This window comes from Chanos chanos, chromosome 6 (assembly GCF_902362185.1).
Source record: "Chanos chanos chromosome 6, fChaCha1.1, whole genome shotgun sequence".
NCBI lineage: Eukaryota > Metazoa > Chordata > Actinopteri > Gonorynchiformes > Chanidae > Chanos > Chanos chanos.
The window spans coordinates 10749173-10772659 of record NC_044500.1 but is presented as its reverse complement, the minus strand read 5'-3'; the positions used below and the strand labels follow the sequence as shown (position 1 = coordinate 10772659).

Here is a 23487-nt window from a genome sequence, read left to right as displayed (position 1 = left end):
TAGGAAAAAAAAAAAAGAGAGAGAGACATAAATAAATAAAACCTGAGAAACCAGCAATGGACCACGAGACCTGGGACCTTGGCTCACCTAAAAATATCATCCAGTATATATTATTCATGCTGGGCTTCATTCCCCCAACCACTGACAGATAGGAGAGGGGGCTGATGGTGGCTCTCCAGCCACAGCTGGGTCTGTCTCAGAGACATGCAGAACTAGTGTGAAGAGGTCCCTGTTGTCACTCGAGCAGGCCTCTATCGATCCTCTAGCTGCTGGAAGACGTGTTGGAAGGTTCCAGCAGTCAGGTCCCACCACAAAAAAGCAGCCCTGGCGGTGCTTTACAAAGCCACTATACTCTCCCAGTGACACAGAATACATGGGCCCACGGCATATTGTAGGCACAGTGTTCGTCTAACACCAGCAGGCAGAGGCTTCCGTCGGTGGATTTCAGGAAACTTCTATCTATCTGTCTGTCTGTCTGTCTATTTCTTTCTTTCTTTATTTTTTCACTTCCTTCCCTCGTATTCCATATTTATTCAACGAGCTCTCAGACAGACACCACTACCACAGAGTAATAAATGTATTTAGCTGAAAATGCTTAAATGCTTTTCAGGTCAAGTTGTTTGTTTGCTACATCTGAGGGTACTTAGCCCCTGTTACCGCCGCGCAGAAACAGGGATGAGAGAGAGGGAGGAAGGGAGAGAGACAGAGACAGAGAAAGAGCTTCAGATAGTTCTGCATTCATTCCTCTCCACTTAGCTTATTTAGGACTGTGAGGATATTCTGGGAAAAGTGAAGGAACAGTAATGGAGTGATAATGAGAGAGTGGGTGTGCTTATGTTTATGTGCTTTATGTAATCTTAAAGTAAATAGCTTAAATAACGATAATGGTATTTCATTTGTCACGGTGATGATTTCAGACGTCTTTCACTCCATTTTAAGTATGCTTCAATTAAGAATATTCAGTTCTCAATGCTGTGTCTAATGGCAGGTAGGATATACAACATATCTGACAGCACCTCCAAGACTCTCGATTGCCATCCATATAATTTTGTGTATGAAAATCAGGTTTAAAATTAGTTACTGTAACTCCAGCGATGTTCAAGCTTTTATTAACCTTTTGTAGGAGAGGAGGCGTTTGCTACTGACGTAGTACTAACACTTTTTAGATTCTGTTCTGTGAATTTCTCGAGATTGTGGTGTTTAGTGATGAATTCTCTCCTCTCCTCTCCTCTCCTTTTTTTTTTTTTATTTTGTAGGCGTGTATCTCTGGTTGTGTTTGGTAAAAAAAAAAAACAAAAAAAAAAAACCACGAAACAGTTTTCAGTCTTCTGTGATAGCGAATGCTATGCTCCGGAGAGACTTTGAAAATCTCCCTTTGAGCTTTCACAGTTTTGCACCATCTCAGCACTTTCACGCCGTCTGGCTGCCACTGCCCCCCCCCCCCCCCCCCCCCCCCCGCCCACCATGTAGTATTTGACGTCAATATTTAAATCGTTCGCTGGGGGCAACTCGAGAAACAACACAACACCCCGTTCCGTCTCGGAGAGTAGATAGTTCCAGCAGCGCTGTTCCATCTCTCCCGAAATAATAATAATAATAAAAAAAAAAAAAAATGTGGACCACTACCCCTCGCAAATGAGAACCGCTTAAACAAACTGTTGGCACGAGCGATCAGTCCTGCCTCGTTCCCCCTCCGCTTTGATTGTCATTCTGTGGGGACGCGAGTGGCCGGATGAGTGCCGCGGACGGGTGTGCTGCCTTGCTGCTTGTTTACAGAGAGTTCGGTGCTGTGCCAAGGTCTAGTGAAGGTGAGTCCCTGCCCAAATTAGCATACGGCAGGGCTCGTGGGGACCGGGGTATCGTTGGGTGAATGATCTTGCCTGAAGTAAGGACGTGACGAGGGCGGCCCGCTTCCGTACCCGGTGTTAATTGTTTCCAGTGTGTGGCAAATGTTTAAGACCTAATGTAGACGAACATGCCCACAGCCTCATTTTTCAGAAACACGGTCATCTGAGGCTTAACCAACGCAGCCAATAGTTATTACGTGTCCCTTTTTTTTCTGTAGTATTCAAGGTGCGGTGGAAATATTGAATTTTTGGTGGTAGGGGTTGGTCGAATTTTATCCTTTGTTGGGAAATGCATGTATGTTACACACATGAAAAGAAAACTTGAAAACAGAATTGAAACAGGTGGGCTTTTTTTGGCTTTTATGTATGTTAAGAAGTCAGTGCGGTATGCCTTGTGCGAGACTACAATGCCATATGTATAGTGCAAGGTGACCCGTGTGTGTGTTTCATAAATGTTATACGAAATATGATGAATTTGACATGTAACCTGAAGAAATTTTTGAAAAGGGTTATTTACCAGTGGATAAAAGTGTATGTATAACTGCTAAGCCTCTCTAGAGCTCAAGGTATATATGTACATCTGTGTGTATGTGTCCGTATGTATGCAGCTTTTGAAGTGACTCTCATATTGATCAGTCGCACTCAACTTTACAGAAGAAAAAGATAACATCTCTGGACTCTGAGATCATTTGAAGTCCTGATAACCACTCCAGTGGTTGAAGTCAATGATACCTCAATATCGCGCTCTCCTTTGAGTTCTCCAGCGATACAAATGCATCTCTCGTTTTAATTAGGATGAAAGAAAGTAAAATTCAACTCGTAATTTCCCCCCCCCCCCCCCCCCCCCCCGCTCATTATCTTTTTAGCTCTTAAGACCGAGAACCCATGAGATTTCCCCAAAGCCATGTTTAATTAATTATTTAAGTAATTAAAAACTACTCCTGAAAAAAAAAAAATTGAAAGCTCATCCATTTCTCTGTGCTTCACGACTGGAGTGAATTAGTCGCTTACCAGCTGTTGGATGTTTTTTTTTTTTTTTTTTTTTATTATTTGCCCAGTCACGCCTGTGTCATCCGTGGACAAGTGGTGACCTCTGACGGAACTCCTCTGGTTGGAGTGAACATCAGCTTCATCAACAACCCTGCCTACGGCTACACCATCACACGACAGGATGGAAGGTAAGAGACTTGACTTGTGCGGTGTACTCGGACTTGGATGCTGGACCGAGAGATTGATTTTGGGTGCGTCGGTTTAGTTGTGCAGATAAACCTGCGTTTCAACTTGCTTGGGTCGGGATACACCTCAAAAGAGTTCTCTAGTGACTGGCTTTGGAGAAAAAAAAAAAAAAAAATATATATATATATATATATATATATAGGGTACCTTTTGATACATCAAAAAGGTGCAAGAAGTACTCTGAGTCAAAAAAAAAAAGGAGTGGAGAAAATGCTTCAGCCCACTGGCTGTCTTTTGTGTTAATATCTCACAGTCTGTCTTGTGAGAATTCTATCTGTGGTCTGTTTCTTTTGGACCCAAGCAAGATGAGTACCTGGTTATCCCCCAACTTCTCATCTGCTTTTAGGCAAGAGACATAGACTGCATTTTAACCCCATCGCTTTTTGACCCCACTTCTTCTCATTTTCTCTCTCTCTCTCTCTCTCTCTCTCTCTCTCTCTCTCTCTCTCTCTCTCTCTCTCTCTCTTCTGTGTCTTTCTCTATCTCTTTGTCTGTCTGTGTGCCTCTCACTCCCACAAAAAACTAAAAATAAATGAGAACTTACAAATGGGTGCCCATATATCCATGACCGCTTCTGTGTTGTCCCACAAATAAAACTCACACAAATGTGTGTGTACGTACAGACAGACAGACACACACACACACACAAAATCAGTAGAATTGATCAGGGAAGCTTACAGAGGAGGGAGTGTTTTCTTTTCTTCTTAGCCAGAACAGAGATCTTTTCTCCTCCCGTCCTTCCAGGCACCATCCATCATACAGCCTACAGTTAATCAAGATTCCTCTCTCTCTCTCGCTCTCTCTACCTTGATCCCTCTTTTTTTTTATTCTTTTTTTACTCTATTCCTCCCCCTGTCTCAGTCCCTCTACCATTACCCACCCACCATTTTATTCTCTTGTTCCTTTCCTGAACAGATCTCTCTACCTACATCACCTCCAGTTGTGCTCTCTCTCTCTCTCTCTCTCTCTCTCTCTCTCTCTCTCTCTCTCTCTCTCTCTCTCTCTCTCTCTCTCACGCCCTCTCTCCCTCTTCTGCCTCCTCTTTCGCTCATTCCTGCGAATTGTTATTCCTTTCCATCCTACCTCACAAGATCACACTGTTACCTCACTCCCGTCTCTCTCTCTCTCACTCTCTTCCTTTTTCTCACTCTCTCGGTCTCTCCCTCCCAGCGTATCTGTAAACATCCCTCCATCTCCCAGGCTCCTCCAGTAAACATGGGCAGCCTCGCGGAGCTCGGCGCCAAACCCTGTAAACAGGCTCAGTGCGGCGTGAAATCACAAACGCACCTGTTCAGCCACTTAGAAATGGGAAAGCTGTCTCAAGTCGTTTTTATGATGTGTTCTTTATTGTCGAAGGAAGCTTAGCTTTTTCTCATTGCCTGCCCCGCACCCTAAAGAACTTCAGCACCAGGAACAAAAGGCATTTATGCACCGATAGCCACAGCGGCGGCCGAACCAGTAAAAAATGCCGGAGGAACTGCGCTGTCACTCAGTTTTCCTGCTATTCTTTGTTAATGAAGAGACACGCACGACTCTAAAGAACTTCTGAACCATTCTGGTTGCGGTTGTATCTTATTACTGTGAGTAGGTGGATTAAAATATGAGTCAGGTCCCTGAAGCAGGGAGCGCAGTACCCTCTTCGTTGGTTACATCAGCGAACTAACACCATGCCGTGGATCCAAAATAAGACTCGTGCGGCGTTTGTACAGTGGACTAATCTCACGACAGGGTATACCCCTTTGGGCTAACGCTATGTTCTCTGAAACCCTAAGAAGTCTGACAAGTGCAAGGGGCTTAATAAAGTTTGTCACTTGGCCTGAGGTGCTTGTCGTGATTGATAAGGGGTTGTGAATCGCTCATCGATTGGTGCGTTGGCCTTAGGCCACGTGTCCAGTTGCGTTAAGGCGCGCCTGACTAGCTCTGACTGCAGATCAGTGCTGCTTCACACAATGCAAGGACACACACACACACATGTACACACATACCCATACACACCCATGCACTTAAACAAGGGCACTGTGGAAAGGCTGGCGCAGAGCTTTGTTTACTGCCTCGGCCAATCAGAAAAAGGAGAAGGGGAGGGACTGGGTATGGCTTTTTATAGTGGTCCAGTGGGATATGTCGCTGAATTAATGTCCAGCCAGCGTAAGCCTGCTGAGTTACTCTTTAATTTGGAGGCCGAGGCTCCCTGGGCACAAGCTGGCTGTCCTCCCTGGAGTCCACAGATGACCAGGTGCTAATTGCCTTTTAAGAAAGTGCCATTGTGTTGGGCAGGTGCATGTGCGTATGTCTGACTGCCTGCCTGCCTGTGTGTGTGTGTGTGTGTGTGTATGTGCGTGTGTGTATGCTCACATAATATGTGCAGGAGAAGCTTGACCTTTCATGATGCAGGAGTATCTGAAACATATTTTTATCATGGTCTGCAAGCATGGTACTTTATACACTTAGACTAAAGATAAAAAAAGTATACGTATTATTAATTTAATACCGTGGTATAAATGTACTTTAATTTCTGTATCTCCTCGTGAATTCGAGTCTGTGTGAAAATAGATAAAACTGGGGGGGAAAAAAAAACAGTTCACAGGCTTATGAACTGAGAACAAAGCTCTAACTAGCGACGCCATTGCTGATAGCATGACAAACAGCTTGTTTTATCTTATCTAGATGCAGGCACACAAGCTTTATGGAAGCTCTCTTTTTTTTTTTTTTGCTGTTTGCAGCAAATGCAGCTGGGGCCAGCATGGCATTCTTTATGCAGAGTGTGTGCTAGCAGTGCAGGGGTTTTAAGAGTTATGTGTGAGTGAACAGGCCTCAGCTCACAGATCAATAGTCCCACAGCCTAACTGCACTCTTTCCTTCCAATCTCAATCTCCTTCTCTCCCTCTCTCGCTCGCTCTCTCTTTCTCTCTCTCTCTCTCTCTCTCTCTCTCTCTCTCTTTCTCTCTCTGTGGCTGCTGAAAAGGGCCCGGGTGCTGAGAGCTCTCGTGCGCGCAGTTGTGGTGAAGGAAACTCTGCTCACAAAATTTTATTTCCCTACAGAGAATAATGGAATTCTATGCAACCTATTCAACTGATTTCATTAATTTAAGCTCAATATATCAAAGTGCTGAGGAGGACCATTGTGTTTGGTGCACATTGTGAGGCAGGCAGATAAAGCCCCGAGTAGACAAGCAGTGTCCTTTTTAACTGTAGTCCCTCGTTTGGTGGGATATAATTAATTACGACAATCATTTTAATCCTTATAGGGTTACGCTGTAAGAGTTACACGTGATGTGGGTTTGTTATTGCTGATAAAATGAAAGCTAAAAGTGGGAAATTGGCATCATAATTTTATTGTGCTACAGTGGCTATAAATTGTTCCTATTCCACAGCTGTAAAAAAAAAAAAAAAAAAGGTGACTTTCTGTTCATAATTATTGATTCTAACGATCTTGCACTGTAATTATGTAGATTTACTTTGTGCTGATCATATTTACATGGAGAGTTGTGTTCATGTGATTGTAAGAATTTTTTTTATGAGGATGATCAATTGCCATGCACATTGTGTTGTCTTATTTTGTTAATATACTACTGCAGTTTTACTAAAATTTAAAAAAAAAAATTGTTACCAAATGCATTCATATACAGTATTTGCAGCTTATTCAGACAGATATGACTCCTGTTAATAGAGTTTTCCTCCCGGCTTTCTAAATCTATAATTTAAAGTGAAGTTTTAAATTGGAAAAACAAATGTAACCAGAGTATATAATCCTCTTATCATAGCTAAAACAGTGGTAGTTTCAACTTTCCAATGCAGTTACCAAAATGATGATATATTCTTGAAATAGATTTTTTTCTTCCTTTGTGAAATAAATTGTTTGTAAACACAAATGAATGGCTGTTAGAATAAATGTTATGTAGATATAACAACTTTTAATACTCTTGTTTTAATTGATTGGAAATTCACAAAAATAGTATTGATATTCATGTATACTTACACCATACATACAGTTTCTTAACAATCCAAATTAAATGTTTAATTCATTAAAAATAGAGATGATTCAAAATGCTTTCTTTTTTGAAAAAGTTTAATGTGCATTCTGTTTTGATTTAGCAACAAGCTATGTAATCATAAAGTTAAGAATCTTAATAAACACAAACAACATGTTTGCAGCATGAGGTCCAATTTAATTCTACTTTCAGTGAACACGGCTTGTTGTTTGTTGTGATTCGACACGTAAGCTGGCTTTTAAACTCTTTTTATGCTTTTTTGTACGTGTGTGTGTGTCCAGTTTTGACCTGGTGACCAACGGGGGTATTGCCATTGCTCTGAGGTTTGAGCGTGCTCCCTTCATCACTCAGGAGCACACACTGTGGTTGCCATGGGGACGTTTCTTTGTCATGGACACCATCGTCATGCGGCACGAGGTCAATGACATCCCCAGCTGTGATCTGAGCAGCTTCACGCGGCCGAGTCCTGTGGTGTTACCTGCCCCCCTCACCGCTTTCGCTGGGGCCTGTGCCGAGAGGGGGGCCATCGTACCTGAAATACAGGTGAGCCCTTCTCCCACCCATGGGTTCAGCTGAAACTACACGTACATTTAGTCTTTTATAACCAGTTTCTCACAGGAGGTAAGCATATCTATCTATCTATCTATCTATCTATCTATCTATCTATCTATCTATCTATCTATCTATCTATCTATCTATCTATCTATCTATCTACCTATCTATCTATCTATCTATCTATCTATCTGCCTGTTTGTCTATCTATCTATCTATCTATCTATCTATCTATCTATCTATCTATCTATCTATCTGTCTGTCTATCGATCTATCTATCTGTCTGCCTGCTTGTCTGTCTGTCTATCTATCTGTCTGTCTATCGATCTGTCTTTGTCATCTTTCAGCTTTGCTTATCGGCCGCCGGTAGAGGAGGCTGTCATTTTTTTTTTGGAGGGAACAGTTAATGATTCCAGCGAAATCCCGTGCAGTGGTGGGGACAGTTTTCACGACCGCCACATCAAACACGGGTTAACCGAAAGATCTGACGAGAGCGTGTAGGAACCGCTTAAATATTTTTTTTTTCCGTCGACCCTCATCCGCACAGAAGCCTCCATACCTCCGTTTTTTTTATCCGTGAATATCCTGTCCCTCTGCCTCCACTTATCCGGCGTGGCTGTGATTCATTGCCGGCTTTTCCTTGTTGGTGATGGAGGATGGCATGGCTTGATGTAGTAGAGCAGATTGCAGAGAGCATTCATCAAGAGGGAATAAAATAGTAACTCTTGCCGGTGATAACGCTGTGATTTTATCTGGGAAATGTAATTGGCCGGAGATACACAGTCCAATTTATTTTGTTCTCGGTGGCAGCTTTTTGCGGAATGATGATAATTATGTTTTGCCAAGAGCTTTCCAGATGGTTGTTAATTTTTTTTTGCGTTATGTCTGGACAAGGTTACAGGGCACTTCTGAAAAGGCCACAAAAGGCCCTCCTTTTCTTTCAGGGGGTAATTATTTTTGTGTGTGACCGTGTTTTGTCTTGTTGCATTGTACACTGTGCTCGTGCGTTTGTTTGAGAAAAGATGTGTGGTTTGTGGTGAGAGCGTGGATGTTTTATATGTGTGTGTGTGTGTGTGTGTGTGTATGAATGTGGGAGTGTGTGTATGTATATGTGTGCTCTCCTCTCTTTTATCTGTCTGTACCTTGTCTCCCTTCCTAACTATTTTGTTCTCCTATTTGGTTCAAAAGATTAATGACTAACTATCGCATCCCACTTGCTATCCAGTTTGTAACAATAGCGAACAACTTCCTTTCACCTCTTATAGGTTTTTCCAAATACGCTGTTTAATGTATTAACTCTTGTGAAGAGTCTTTCCCATCTTTTTTTTTTTCCAGCCCACAGAGTGTTCCTCACTGACCACTTATTTCTCAGACACAAACATTCAATGAAAAGCACCTCATCTCATCTATGTATAATAGAGCAGTTGGCTGCATAAATTGGCCTTTGCTGTGCTTGTTGGTGGAAGTGGGCGATAAGCATTGACTTAATGAGAGTGTGGTACTGAGCATCATCAGAGCCAACAGAGAACCCCTGCTCTGATAGTCGACGTGCTGGAGAGAATGTGTGTTTAACTATGTCTGTGTGTGTGTGTGTGTTTGTCTGTGTGTGTTAGAGAGATGTATGTGTGTGTGTGTGTGTCTGTGTGTGTGTGTGTATGTGAGAGAGAGAGAGAGAGAGAGAGTGTGAGTGAATGAGTGAGAGGACAACATGGAAGGTGACAGGCTTGACCTTGAGTAAGACTTGGCCTCAGTGCAGCTGTTTGTACAGAGTTGGTAGAGTGTTGTGGTTTGGATTTGCTCATTGAAGGTGTGAGTAGGAGGTTACATACATCAGAGAAAAATATTAGAGCTCACTATATATCAACCCTGATACACTTCCCTAGAGTGTTTATGTAGTAGTATATTACCTGTTTTTTCTTTTAGCTCTACCTGGCACTATCTGGTTAATACAGCAGAGCAGTTTCATATAATGTCCACAGATATACTACATAATATCTGTATTCATATGGATAATAAGCAGTATTCCTAGACCTAAGTACAATAAAATTGCCAATATCTTTGTAACATTTTAACGTATATCAGAGCTTTGTTTGACTATCATTCTGTGGTTCATTTCTTTAATTGAACTTTCATTCTGTAGAGAGTATTTAGAAAGTCCACGCAGGTGGAGTTTGTGGTCATGTTATTAAAGCAGATCTCCTCATGCTTCAGGCTCTGCAGGAGGAGGTGCACATCCCAGGGACGGACATGCACCTGGGCTACCTGAGCAGCCGTACCCCGGGTTACAGGTCTCTGCTGCGGGTGCTGCTGACCCACGCCGCCATCCCCTTCAACCTGATGAAGGTCCACCTCATGGTGGCCGTGGAAGGGCGTCTCTTCAGGAAGTGGTTTCCGGCGGCGCCTAACCTGTCGTACGACTTCATCTGGGACAAAGCCGACGTTTACAGCCAGAAGGTCTACGGCTTATCCGAGGCTTTCGGTGAGTTACGCTTCACAAACGCGCTTCGTGTCATTTACAGAACGAATTGTAGGACAGCTGACAATTGGATTAGAACTGATTTATGTATTTCTATAAGATGGTTTTCAATGTCAGTGTAATGAAAGGGCAATTTCAGTTCTGTGAAGATATGTCCAGATGGCATTCACAGAGTTTATCAGGGTTTCTAGTATTACCAGTGATGGATTTCTTTAATTAAACAACTGTTTTGTTTTTATTTTTTAATTGATGACAGGCTTAAATTGTTTGTGGAAATAGCCTCATTTGCACGTTCAGACATCAGCCATAACTCAGTTTGGCCTGTGCTGTTGTGTTCTCAGTGTCTGTCGGCTTTGAATACGAATCCTGCCCTGATCTGATCCTGTGGGAGAAGAGGACCGCAGTTCTGCAGGGTTACGAGACCATCACCACCAACCTAGGGGGCTGGACTCTTGACAGACACCATGCCTTGAATGTCCAGAGTGGTGAGTGGAGCACATCATCATCATCGTCATAATCATCATCATCATCATCTGTTACCTGCTTTTTTATTGAAAAAGATTGTGGTTGCAGATTCATGTCACTGGTACATTGAACACATTATCATCCACACGTTGAGCTAGCTGTTGTTGTGACAGACTGTCACTTATCCGTCATCAGTGAACTTCTCGCCCCCCGCGCGTCGCTACGCGTTAGAAATCAAGCGGTCCTTTCAGTGAAAGGACAGTCATTTCACTAACTCAGATCCATCCCGTTGCAAGATGACATTTGAACCGAGAGAGGATGTCATCGGTACTGTCAGGGGTCTGACTTTTTCCGGTGCCGGCGCGTCGTTTTGGGTGAGACGGGTCAATTTTCTCATTGCCAGTGAATCGGTTCTGTAAAGAGGAGTGGGTGCACAAAAAAAAAAAAAAAAAAAAAAAAAAAGCCACTCTCTGGGCAGCGTCTGTCAAGAGGCATGCCACATCCTGCAGCAGTGCGGACAGGTCCATCACAGGAAATGAGGCATAATAATACCAGGAGAGCGAGAGCAGGTGGCACTTTGATCTGTCGATATGAACAATTCTTGGGAGGATTACCTCTTAAATACTTTCTCTCTCACCCTGTCTCTTTCTCTCTCTCTCTCTCTCTCTTTCTCTCTCTCTCTCTCTCTCTCTCTCTCTCCCTCTCTGTCTCTGTCTCACACTTTTTCTTTTTTTTATACTTTCTAGATTCGTCTCTCACTCCCTCTGGCCTTTCCACCCATGTCCCGTTTTCACTTCGGGCTTTTTTAAATTTTCCCTCGTTTAATTGGTTTCTCGCCTCTCCCTGTCTTGTCTCTCAGCCGCAAGCTAGATGCTTGAATGATTTCTATCGATAGCCCCGAATGTTGCTTTGCTTGGCATCTTGAACAACGTTTCGGTCAACAGGTGCTCAGGGAGAATAAAAAAAACAAAAAAACAATGCTATTTCTGCTAGCAGATTGGAAATTGCTCGAAATGGAGTTTTATGTATTCACCACTTATATGGCCACTCTCTCTGAAGTTCTTTGAAGAGCTGTTGTGCATCGGAGAGTATCACGCCCATTTAACTGAGCTTTAGCTCGGACCGTGCCAGCCGTAATAGAAAAGAGCGGTCCTTCACAATGTTGTCAAACTCAAATTCAAATGGTTTCAGCCTAGCGATTCTGTCAAGCTGTTCTGTGAAATGGAAAAAAAAAAAAAAAAAAAACGCTCACACCAACACGTTTGAATTCAATTCTGTGCAGGCAAACTCAGTCTTCCTGGTAATGAACTGAAATCCCACGTTGTGTGAGTGCAGGCGCCCTGTTGCTCAGTTACGCCGAGAAAACGCCTTTAAAACAAATTGATTTGATTTAAACCGAATCGAAATGAATGAAATCTAATACCCCTTCTATTTTTCGAGCAGGCATCCTGCACAAGGGTAACGGCGAGAACGTCTTCATCTCCCAGCAGCCCCCTGTGATTGGGAGCATCATGGGAAATGGGCGTCGGCGCAGTATCTCCTGCCCCAGCTGTAATGGCCTGGCTGACGGAAACAAACTCCTAGCTCCTGTGGCCCTGGCGTGTGGCTCAGATGGCAGTCTGTACGTGGGCGATTTCAACTATGTGCGTCGCATCTTTACCACGGGAAACGTCACGAGCGTTCTCGAGCTCAGGTAAGCCGGCGCCCGCGCACAAAAAAAACGCAGGCGCGCGCTCGACAAAGCCGCAAAAAAGCTGCCTCCTTCAGAAATCGTAAAGCGCTGGGCCTCATTGGATAAAAGTCCTGAGGCCCAGACTGTGAATTGATGAGTCTCGCTGATACGCCCACATATTTGAGTTTGGCCTTGAGCACCGAGAAAAGATGTTGGCTCAACTACAGTAGCAAGCGTTAAACCAGGGACCGTAAGATATAAATTGTGTTTTCTGGACCTGGAATTTCCTGCTAACCTGCTTTACCTTTCCACTTAACCCAGTGTCTCTTCTGTTTATCAGCATAGAAACAAATGACTTTGTCAGAAGCTCCTGCTAAAAAAAAATGTGTAACGTAGTAAATGTCATTGTTATTTACTCATATTGATCTTTTAAGTCTGTCGCTGTTTATTGTCTCATTACTAACACTAACACTCTGCATCTCCTTTCTTCTCTTTCTTTCCTTTCTTTCTCTTCTTGCTGCTTTCAATGTGATGAACAGAAATAAAGATTTCAGACATAGGTAAGAACTTTAAAAGGTGTGATTTAGTCTCCAGAGTAATAATAGATGGCAAGCATACAGCAATAGAATACACAGGCATAGCGCTGTACTAAAGGCTACATCAGAGACAAATACTTGTTTTGTGTGTGTGTGTGTGTGTGTGTGTGTGTGTGTGTGTGCGTGTCTGTGTGTGTCTCTGTGTGTGTGTACGTTTTAATATATGTCTCAGGACATTACACACATTCAACTTCAGCCTGGTATTTATCAGTCAAGTATCATTTTGTACATGGTTGGCTTCCCAGTGTCTTGTTCCTTCCCTACAAGATTTTCACAAGGCGCTGAAATGTGTGTTGCGGTAAGAGCAGCGGGCCGACGTGTTTGAGAGTGGAGACAAAGTCGAGGCAGTAATTTGAAATGTCAGGTGGAAAGATGGAACAGCAGTTGTGGATTTAGCGTAAGCCTCGTCTCGGCTTTTAAATATTCACAAGCCTCGGGGGACACCACTCCCTAAAGGACATAATCACCTACTCCCTCCTGTTCAACCCCTAGCTCCCTTAAACACATTCCTGCCCAGATTTTCAGACAGAGAGAGAGAGAGACAAATTACGAAGTCAAAACACATTTTCAGCGTGTTCGTGTCCATCATAAGCTACAAAAGAACGTGAATCTTTCCTTTTTGATGTAACAAATGACAGGACGTAATCCGCTCTACCGCCAGCAGTAGCAGCCGGATGGAGGCGCGCTGAGAACTACCTGCTAAAAATATGTAGGTTTTTTTTTTTTTTTTTTTTTTTTTTAACTTAAAAGTGAGGTATGTCGAGCCGCCGTCGTGTCAGCGCGCGACGGCTCGGCTGCTGCGTTTTGAGTGACAGGCCGCAGCGCTGTGGAGGGGGGCGTCGAGGGAATTCCTCCTGCACGCTGACTTTAAATAAAGCTCCATCCATGAAAAGCCATTGATTGATTTTACATCAGCGGGTCGTGACTCCTGCAGCAGATGATTCAGTCACAGGTGGGATGGAAAGGAAAGTGACGCGTCTCGTCTGTTCTGATTTCAACCGCGACGGCGTGAGAGCGGCATGGTTTAAACAGGAGCGGTTCTAGATCAGACCGAAGCCCCCACCATAACCTATCAATTAGCATACTTTTGCATGTCGACTTTTGCGAAAAAAAAGTTTTTTTGTTACAAATTTTTTGATGCCAATCCTGGTACAAATGTGTGTAATGTCTGTGTGTATGTGTGTGTGTGTGTGTGTGTGTGTGTGTTTTGTATTGGGAATTACTGTTCCTGTCCCAGTACTCTACAGTGCTCCCTGTGTGACCTTGTCCCCTTGGCAATTAATCTTACTTCAGAAAACCAAAGTTTCTGTAAGGCATTTGTGCATTGTCTCTTTGGTGTGACTTCAGCACGTTTAGACCTGTTACACTTTTGGTAACTTTAGTACAGAAGGGCACACGGTCAAGCAGCCGTAGAGGCGCTTTTAGGGAGAGCCCAGTCATTTGAGCATATTTAAATACGTAACACAATTATACAATTATGCTATAAATCAGACGATTTTTGTAGAACGAATAACATAAATTGCCCTGCGCCGTTTAATTCCCTCAGTATGGAGCCATTTTCGGTTTCCATTTGGTTTGGGAATATATCAGGGTGAGAGGACGATCTCATTGCCGTGTGCAGTGACCCCCACTAAGGCAGTCTCTCTTCACATGGACTGCACCTTCCATCGCTACGATGACACGCTGAGAAATCCAATTATCTCCCCCCAAACTGGATGTTGTCAGTGAATATAGATGGAGCCTATGGCCGTGGCTGAAGGTCAGGGTGTTCTCCCCATGCTGGAGAACTCGATGGGGGCTTGGCGATGTTCAGCGTGCGGCACGGCCCTGATAGCACGCTGCCTGATCATGCTGAGAACAGAAAAAGAGAGAGAGAGAGAGAGAGAGAAATAGACTGCCACGGACATCTGGCTTTCCTGCCGACACCTTTTAAACGTGCAAGAGAGGGAGAGAGAGAATTTTTTCAGACAAAACTGTTGTGTTCCCACTCAACAAACCGAGGCATCAGTCAACACGGCGAGTGGGCAGATAGTGACATGCTAGCCTGAGGTCAAGCAAAGTGTCCTGTTTTCAGTATCCTGCAGAAGGTCAGTTGTCATTCAAAGGAATGTATTTAAACTGACAGTAGGCACAGACGCACTGGTCCCATGGTTAGGGCTCCTCTGAGAATATGGGCTTTGGCAACAGCGTGTTTGCAGGTCGGGGGGGAGAAGCGAAGGGAACGGGTTTAATCCGTTTTGAATACCGCTTCTCAGACAGGTTGTGTGTTAATGATGATTGTGTTTGGCAGAACTGTGCTGAGGAGTCCAAGCGACTGAAGTCATCTTTAGAATGCCACTGGCCGCTACATCAGGAAAGTGTCTCTTTCAAAGGCACTGCTTTGGCTTTACATCCTGGTTGTTTGTTTTTTTTGGTTTTCTTTTCTTTTCTTTGAGAGCTTGCACATTCTGACCTTCTTTTTCTCCTCTGGGAATTTAAGATCGGCTTTTCCAAGAAAATGTTTGTTTTTTTTGTTTGTTTGTTTTGTTTTGTTTTGTTTTTTTTCCCCCCCATCCCCTGAATATATTCTGTACGTTGGCTCGTCCACCCACGGATCTAACGGTTAGTCAGCACCAGGAACACAGCATCACCATTTTAATATTTTATAAATCCAACTTGCATTGCACTGAGGCTCATGAGAGCCTGTGAGGAAATGTGGAATCCAACGTTTTCTTCTTTTTTTTTTTATTCTGGATCTAATACAACGGAAAGTGCTTAAATAACTTAAACATGAAAGAGTACATAACGCTATGCACCATAAACTTTTTTTACTCGACGGGAGGTACAGAGCCGTAAGAGCATGAATCCGGTTCTTTTTATAACAAGTGTTCTATTGGCCACTGGTACGCCCAGCAGTCGGCGTTAATTATAGGAAGTTATTCAACTCATGATTCAGCTGTGTCAAATTGCAGAGCAGGTGCCTTTGCTTTTTTATTCGATAAGCTGAAAACAGGCTCTGTGAGTCGTCTAGCTGTTGGAGCTATTTCTGCGAGTAGCCAGCTCTCTCTCTCTCTCTCTCTCTCTCTCTCTCTCTAACTCTCTTTCTCACCCCTAGACTGATTGGGCCCATTTTGTCAGCTTTTCATGTTCTGTAGCCCCCTGTGCGCGTATGAAGGATGACTGTGTCAGTTGGACTGTGTTTGGTAATGGGCTGTTTGCTGGTCTGCACTCGTTTTGCTCGAAGAATACATAATGTATTTAGATAGCAGCTCAGGACTGCATACATCTCTATGAGTTAAGACCCTGGGGGACTGGCATCGGCACACCTAGCTGCATAGATATTGGCATCTTGTTAGGCACCAGAGGAATGCCATTCACTGCTGGATTTTTTTACACACTCTTTTTCTCTCTTGTTCAATATGGGTTTTCAAAAACGTTTGCTCTATGATTCTATATAATAATATCTTTTGATATAGCAGAATGGTTTGCGCTGCTACTGTTAATTAAAGAGTGTTTTTTTGGGGGGTTTTTTATCTCGAAATAGTCAGTAGCATGTGGTAATGTATATTAGTGTTATATTTCTGTGTATAATTCCAACGCACTGTCTCTATAAGAGCCCACTGGGAGGAAACAGAATGTGTAACGTAAAAACATATTCAATGTAATTTTATCTGTAATATGTTTAAGATTTGCTAACATCACAGTACCAAATTGTTCAAATGGAAGACAGTGATCTTTTCTTATCAAATACTGCTGTTTTTGATATTATGTAACAATGTATGAATTTGCACATTTCTGAGTGTATTCAAAAAAGTTCAAATATGCTCGTGGTCATAAGTGATGACTGGTGCCTAACCACTGGTGTCTCTATATGCCTGTTTCCCTACCAGCAATAGCCCAGCACATAAGTATTACCTGGCTACCAGTCCAGTGTCGGGGGCTGTCTACCTCTCAGACACCAGCAGCAGGAAAGTGTTCAAGGTGAAGTCTCTGAACACAGTGAAGGATGTTGCCAAAAATCTGGAGCTGGTGGCAGGTACAGGGGACCAGTGTCTGCCCTATGATGAGACCCGCTGTGGAGATGGGGGCAAAGCTGTAGAGGCCACCCTCACTAACCCCAGAGGTACAGTGTGGACACATAACACATCACCAAAAAAAAAAACCCCAACCCACACACCTGACCAAGCACCTGCATTTTACTGACTTAGATTTGAGTCAGCACAGATTAAGTGAAACGTAACTTTTTCTTTTTTTTTCGGTCGATAACGTTACTTTTTCATTGAAAAATGTTGAAACCCAGTCCAAATCATGAGTTTTGTGTAGACATGTGCGTAAAAAGACGTCGTTTAGAAATTGCTTGTGATAAACCCTTCACTGACTTCATCTACAATACTTTCAAATATCTCTTTGAGAGTTTTTTTCTTCCATCAAAACTCCACGAAGGATGGGGATCTTCTGCGTCTCAAAAAGAATCACTGTCTCAGCTTACTGCGCGAAACTGATATTGAAACTCTTCGGTGTGAAGTCGTACAATATACTTGTTGTCTTTATAACAAGCAAACAAAGAGGGCAGGCTCGTAGCGAATGAAGGATATTGGCTTTGAGGTCGTCTCCTGGAGTTCAGAGGCACTTTCAATGGGGAATATTCTTCCAGCCGTGGTGAAAAGTCAGCTTAGGAGTCGTGATCAATTCTCCCATTTTCGCTGGCTCTAATGATGTTTTCATTGTTCAGCTTTTTTGGATGGATTCTTCCTTGACTCACAGAGTAGAAAAAGAAGAAGGCACCATTCTCAACAAAAGACACTGATTGCTAAAGGAACATGTCCTACTGTGGCAGTTTTTTTTTTTTTCTCTTCTGTTGTGGTTATATGACAGAGTAGTCGCCAGATAGCATGCTTTCTTATGTCCTTTTCTACAGCAGACATGCATTTCACGCGGGCTGAGAAAGCTTTGTAATAGCACCTCGCGCTAGCTCACGCCGCATGTGCTCCACACGCGCTCCTCTCCTTCCGCGGTCATAAATAATGAATTCACATAGATTTTTTATTGGTCTTGGGGATTGCTATTGAACGCATAGACCGGGGCTCAGGTATGTGATTCTTGTCCACCAGTGTCTCTGTGTGTTTGCTACTTCTTGCTTTTTGCCTAAGCAGTGAATCTAGATGTTTGATGTTGAATATGTACCAATGTCGACGTTTTTGTTTGCTGAGCTGCTCTTTCCATTTAATTACTTAAAATATACTGGACCAGTAGGGGGGGTAACATCAACACAACAAAATTAGCACGTCACTGGTAGGCAGATCTATTCATATAATGTCTGAGAAGTTGAGAATCGACGTAATTATGGCTTTGTCTCTTGCTTTTATCCCCTTTTTTTTCCAGGTATTGCCGTGGATAAGTTTGGAGTAATCTTTTTCGTTGATGGAACCATGATCCGCCGAATCGATCAGAACGGCATCATCTCCACCCTCCTGGGCTTCAACGACTTGACCTCCGCACGGCCCCTCAGCTGTGACTCAGTGATGGACATCTCACAGGTACCTCCTCTTTTCTTCTCTCTCTCTCTCTCTCTCTCTCACTCTCTCTGTCACTGTTTTTCCTCCCCCCTCTCTCCTCCTCTCTCTCCTCTCTCTCTCTCTCTCTCACTATTTTTCTCTCCCCCTCTCTCCTCCCCCTCTCTCTCTCTCTCACTCTGTCATTGTCTATATCTCACTGACTTGGATGCACCCCTCCCAATGCCACTTTGAGTCCCTTTCTCTCTGCTGTCTCTTGTCTTCCTGTCACTCTGAGCCTAAAACAGACTGTGGCCCGGCAGCTGAAAGCTCGTGGGGCAGGTCAGGGAGAGCCAGATGTCGCTGAGGGTTCTCGAAAAGCCCAGATGCGGACCAGACTTGCCCCATAGCTATAGGGTAGATGAGTAGAGCAGGGACAGAGATGACCCACGACCCCGGCTACAGAGCCCGCTCGCACAGACACTCGCGCAAACACACATCACCATGACCCCGCACCATTGCACGACCACCCTGACGGAATGCTAACAGTCACTCCAGGCAAGGACATACCGCTCTGTCTGGAGGCTCTATGTCTTCCATTAGAGAGATGACACAACTCTAGAGGTTCTTTCAGGGGAAAAAAAAAAAAAAGTAGGTCTCGAATGGTATCGCTCAGTCCGCACGAATTTTGCTCACATTTGTTCCACTTTCAAATTTACCACAGTTTCAGATTATACGTCTCACTGGGTTTGCTGCGCTTTGCGTACGCGATTAGTTATGCTCACAATGATTGAATTATCTTTTTTTTATCAAGTTATTGAAAACTGATTGCATTATCTCAGTTGGCTTTCACTTCATCTGAAGCTCTAATGCCTCAAAACGTGTTTGCACCTCAATTAAAATTTCCATTGATATGCCTTAAAAATTCACTTCTTTGGCCATGAAGGAACAACCAACCCATGTCTCACTTGCCATTGAAAAAACATGGTATTAAGCATTACCTGGACATTATCAATAGTTTTTTTTTTTTTATCACTTATTCAAGTGTATATATGCATTTTTGACAGTCAGCAAAAAATGATGAAAGATGATACCAGTTAGCACCACAGCAGTTAGCTTTCTCTCTCTCTCTCTCCCTCTCTCTCTCTCTCTCTCTCTCTGTCTCTCTCTCTGTCTCTCTCTCTCATTCGCTCTTTCCTCCACGCTCTCTGGGTTTGGGGAGCTGGGTTTTCTGGGTTGTGTGTGGCTCCCAGTTTTAGCTGGCAGACATGAGCTTCTTTCTTTCACAGAGAGGGTGCAGTACACAGCAGGAAAGACAACCCGCGGCTGCCCATCCTGGGCACCCCCCCCCCCCCCCCCCCCCCCCCCCCCCCCCCCCCCCCCATAAGTATATATATATTCACACATAGACACCTTTACATGCTCAACACTCCACCAAATACACACGCACACACACACACACACACAGAGCCCTGCAACCATGACAAATCACACTCACTCCTACCACAGACACTCAGACAGTAAAAAGCATCCATTAAATATTCATCCACAGCACACCGCTTCCCACTTCAAACATTCCCCAGTCTTACTTAAGCCACACTTCTGAGCCTCATCAGAGCTCTCCTCTCCTGTTCTTATCCTCCCTTACTTAGTTTCACCACACACACACACACACACAAAGTTTTTTTTCAGCAGAGGATGAATTCGTCAGAATTTTTTTTTTGTCTTAATGCCTAAGCTCTGAGTTGTCCTCTATCACCCACCCTTCGTGAAGCTGTGTAACTGTGTTTTTTTGTTGTTGCTGTTCTTTTGTTTTTTTGGGGGGGGGGGGGGGGGGGGGGGTTTGTCAGTGATTTTCAGTTTGTGCTGGCTAGTTTGCAGTCTTTTCGTAGTCCACAGTCTGCTGTGGTCCAAAGTGATTGGACAGAGTAAGTGTCATAAGCAAGAACAAAATGTTTTTTTAGCTCTGCAAGAAGTCTTTATTTTTATCCTTTTTAAAAATCATTGAAATACCCTCGGAGTGATTAACTATGTTTTAGAGTCTGAATATTCTGCTTACCCCCTGCAGCGATTGAAATTATATTGATGAAAAGATGATTTAAAATGCTTTTAACTTAAAGGCTGTAAAAGTGTTTTTGAAGATTTCATCAGGAATGTATTGACAATATCTGTCTGCTCAGAGACTGAGTAAGTCATCAAACGAAGAGAGGGATTACTTTTCCCTCTCTAGACAGGCATCAGACTGATAAGACTGAAAGGACAGAGGGAAGAGATGAGTTATTGAAAAGGCGGAGCACGTAAAAGAAAGCGAGTTTTACATGTGTAAAAACAAAGTCGGGCTTTTGTTCTCTTTACTTTTATATATGTTCAAAAGAGGTTGGGACAGCCGTACTAGTGGTAGATGGGGTAGAAAGGGGTGTATGAATCGGCTACTTTATGTGTGCGTGTGTGTGTGTGTGTGTGTGTGTGTGTGTGTGTGTGTACATGTTTGTATTTGTGTATGTGTGTGTGTGCGTGCGTGTGTGTGTGTGTGTGTGTGTGTGTGTGTGTGTGCATGTTTGTATTTGTGTGTGTGCATTTGTGTGTGTGTGTGCGTGCGTGCGTGCGTGCGTGCGTGTGTGTGTGTGTGTGTGCGTGCGTGTGTGCGCGTGCGTGTGTGTGTGTGTGTGTGTGTGTGTGTGCATGTTTGTATTTGTGTATGTGTGTGTGTGCGTGCGTGTGTGTGTGTGTGCATGTTTGTATTTGTGTATGTGCGTGCGTGCGTGTGTGTGTGTGTGCATGTTTGTATTTGTGTGTGCGTGCGTGCGTGCGTGCGTGCGTGTGTGTGTGCGTGTGTGTGTGTGTGCATGTTTGTATTTGTGTATGTGCGTGCGTGCGTGTGTGTGTGTGTGCATGTTTGTATTTGTGTGTGCGTGCGTGCGTGCGTGCGTGCGTGTGTGTGTGCGTGTGTGTGTGTGTGCATGTTTGTATTTGTGTGTGTGTGCGTGCGTGCGTGCGTGCGTGCGTGCGTGCGTGCGTGTGTGTGTGTGTGTGTGTGTGTGTGCATGTTTGTATTTGTGTATGTGTGTGTGTGCGTGCGTGCGTGCGTGTGTGTGTGTGTGTGTGTGCATGTTTGTATTTGTGTATGTGTGTGTGTGCGTGCCTGGGCGTGTATGTGGATAGGGCGTGGACAAACCTCCGCCGTCACTCTCTCCGGCGTGAAAACCCCTCGCAGCCTGTTCCCCAAGGCCACTCCATGCGCTGCCTCATGAAATATTTAGCCAGTGGTGTTGACAAGAAATAGGTTTTAAGAGATGGAAAATCCATCCCCCTCCCCTTCATTCTCAAGTAAATGCATCTGCTACTTGCAGTAAAGGAGAGATGTTTCAAGCGACAATCTTCTGTCTGTACTACCTCAGCCATGATATGTCTTATTACATAAAGCTTTCTGCTTTGATAAGAAGGACATGCAATTTGATGTGATGTGGCTTTTTTTTTTTATCTTTTTTCGCCGAGTTGCTCAGCCTGACCGAACAAGCTAGCCCAATATCAAATGTGTCCCTGAGATTAACTAAGATGACCAAAAAGAGGAGTTTCGCTCGTTTTGATCTATTCGTTTTAAAAGAAAAAGTCAATAGTCAATGTTACTTAAGCTACTTCAACTGCGGTCACTACTGTACTGGAACATTCGAGGCAGAACTGATATAGATCAACTCAGTGCTCAGAAAATCATTTCTGAGTAGCCACTGCCAGACAGTGTATTGAGTAGTTTGTTTTATGTTACGAAAGGCTCAGCGTTTTTATTGGAGCACAGGGCTTTTAGAATGTAGCAATTCTCTTGCTTGTAAAGTGAACTTTACTGTGGCTGCATCCACTTTTTTAACTGTTATCAGTGAAAAACTGTTTCCCCAGTGCCATTGTAGCCCACAAGTCACCAGTCTGAAGTTTTTATTTGATTTTTTGCTGACGCACCATTGAACTACTATCAGCTGAAGGTTAGTCACTTCATGCGCATGCAGCATCTTGCTGTTTAAGTCGGGACATTCATCCATCAGTCTGGACTTCTGCTGGTATTTAAGTTTTTAGGTTTTCTTGTTTTTGTTTTTGTTTGTTCCCTATAAAAGGTACATTATGTAACTTTAGTTCACAATATGTTCTGTTGACAATGATTTCTATTTAGGTCAAAGGAAGGACATTAAACATCGTAGTATGCTTGGCTATTCATGTCAGTGATTGGTTTTGCACCAAATTGCTTATCGTGTCCTTACACAAACACTCAATTAATTTGGGGTAGATATTAAGGAGGAACTGCATTACCAAAAACTGCAGTGAAGATTAGCTTCACCATGGTAATTGGCTGGAAATACTATCCCCTATTAGTGTACTATTCCTTTTCCCCAGTAATTTGAGAAAATTAACGTTTCCCACTTGATGCATCCCTATCAGTGTCAGCTCTGCTTTGATTCGTTGCAGCATCTTAGCTTGTTTTTGCTTTTCTCTATTCCATTAAAAGCTTCTTTTAATCAGAATGCCTTGTTACTGTGCCAGGACCACTATTGAAATAAGACACTGCATATTTTGCCTCCAAGAGAACTCTTGGGGTTCTCTTGGGGGAAGGAGGGGGTGGGGGGGGGCACAAATTTGCAAGATTCAATAAGTTCTTCTTCTTAAAAGCCTGCTACATTATTTGCAGAACAATAAGTCATAATTTCAGATGCCAGGAGGTTAGCTCTGCTTCCTTTTGATAAGTGCACTCCATTTTGTTTCTCAAGGACTTTGCCTCCTGCAGTCTTTTTCCATTATGAAATTAATAACCTTAGACAAGAAAAAGACATCCACAAGGTGGGCTGGCAGATGCAGTGGAACACGGTTAGAGTATCCACAGTCCATATGATCATTGTTTTCCCTGCTGCTTTGGGTTAATCTGATCATTTGACTTTGGTTCTTCACTCCTCACTCCATTCATTCCCTCTTGTTCTTATCACCTTGGATCTCCAAAATCATGTTTTTGTGTTTCCCGACTCTTAGCAGTTCCACAGCTAGCGATTTCCTCAGCTCCTTATCAGATAATCTGTTCATGGGTGTGAATTGCCTCTACCTTGGGGCAGGGAAGCAAAACACCTTACATTTAACTTCTGTTCAGTAATATCTGAACAGTAAGCCCTTTTTTGCTGTGTCACGTGGAATTTCTCACCGTGGTAGCG

At 43.5% G+C, this 23487-nt stretch overlaps 1 protein-coding gene across 3 annotated transcripts in view; it reads left to right on the top strand.

Moving 5' to 3' along the window:
- tenm4 (teneurin transmembrane protein 4) overlaps positions 1-23487 on the top strand; it is a 113914-nt gene that overhangs the window by 67900 nt on the left and 22527 nt on the right. For 2 of the 3 annotated variants that reach the window (XM_030777394.1, XM_030777397.1), the window contains 7 exons: positions 2906-3025; positions 7354-7615; positions 9836-10103; positions 10442-10585; positions 12009-12258; positions 16703-16935; positions 18195-18349. In XM_030777394.1, coding sequence (XP_030633254.1) covers positions 2906-3025; positions 7354-7615; positions 9836-10103; positions 10442-10585; positions 12009-12258; positions 16703-16935; positions 18195-18349 — 1432 coding nt within the window. Of the gene's footprint in view, positions 1-2905; positions 3026-7353; positions 7616-9835; positions 10104-10441; positions 10586-12008; positions 12259-12776; positions 12798-16702; positions 16936-18194; positions 18350-23487 lie in introns of all 3 variants that reach the window. The other variant, XM_030777396.1, reaches the window with a different exon arrangement.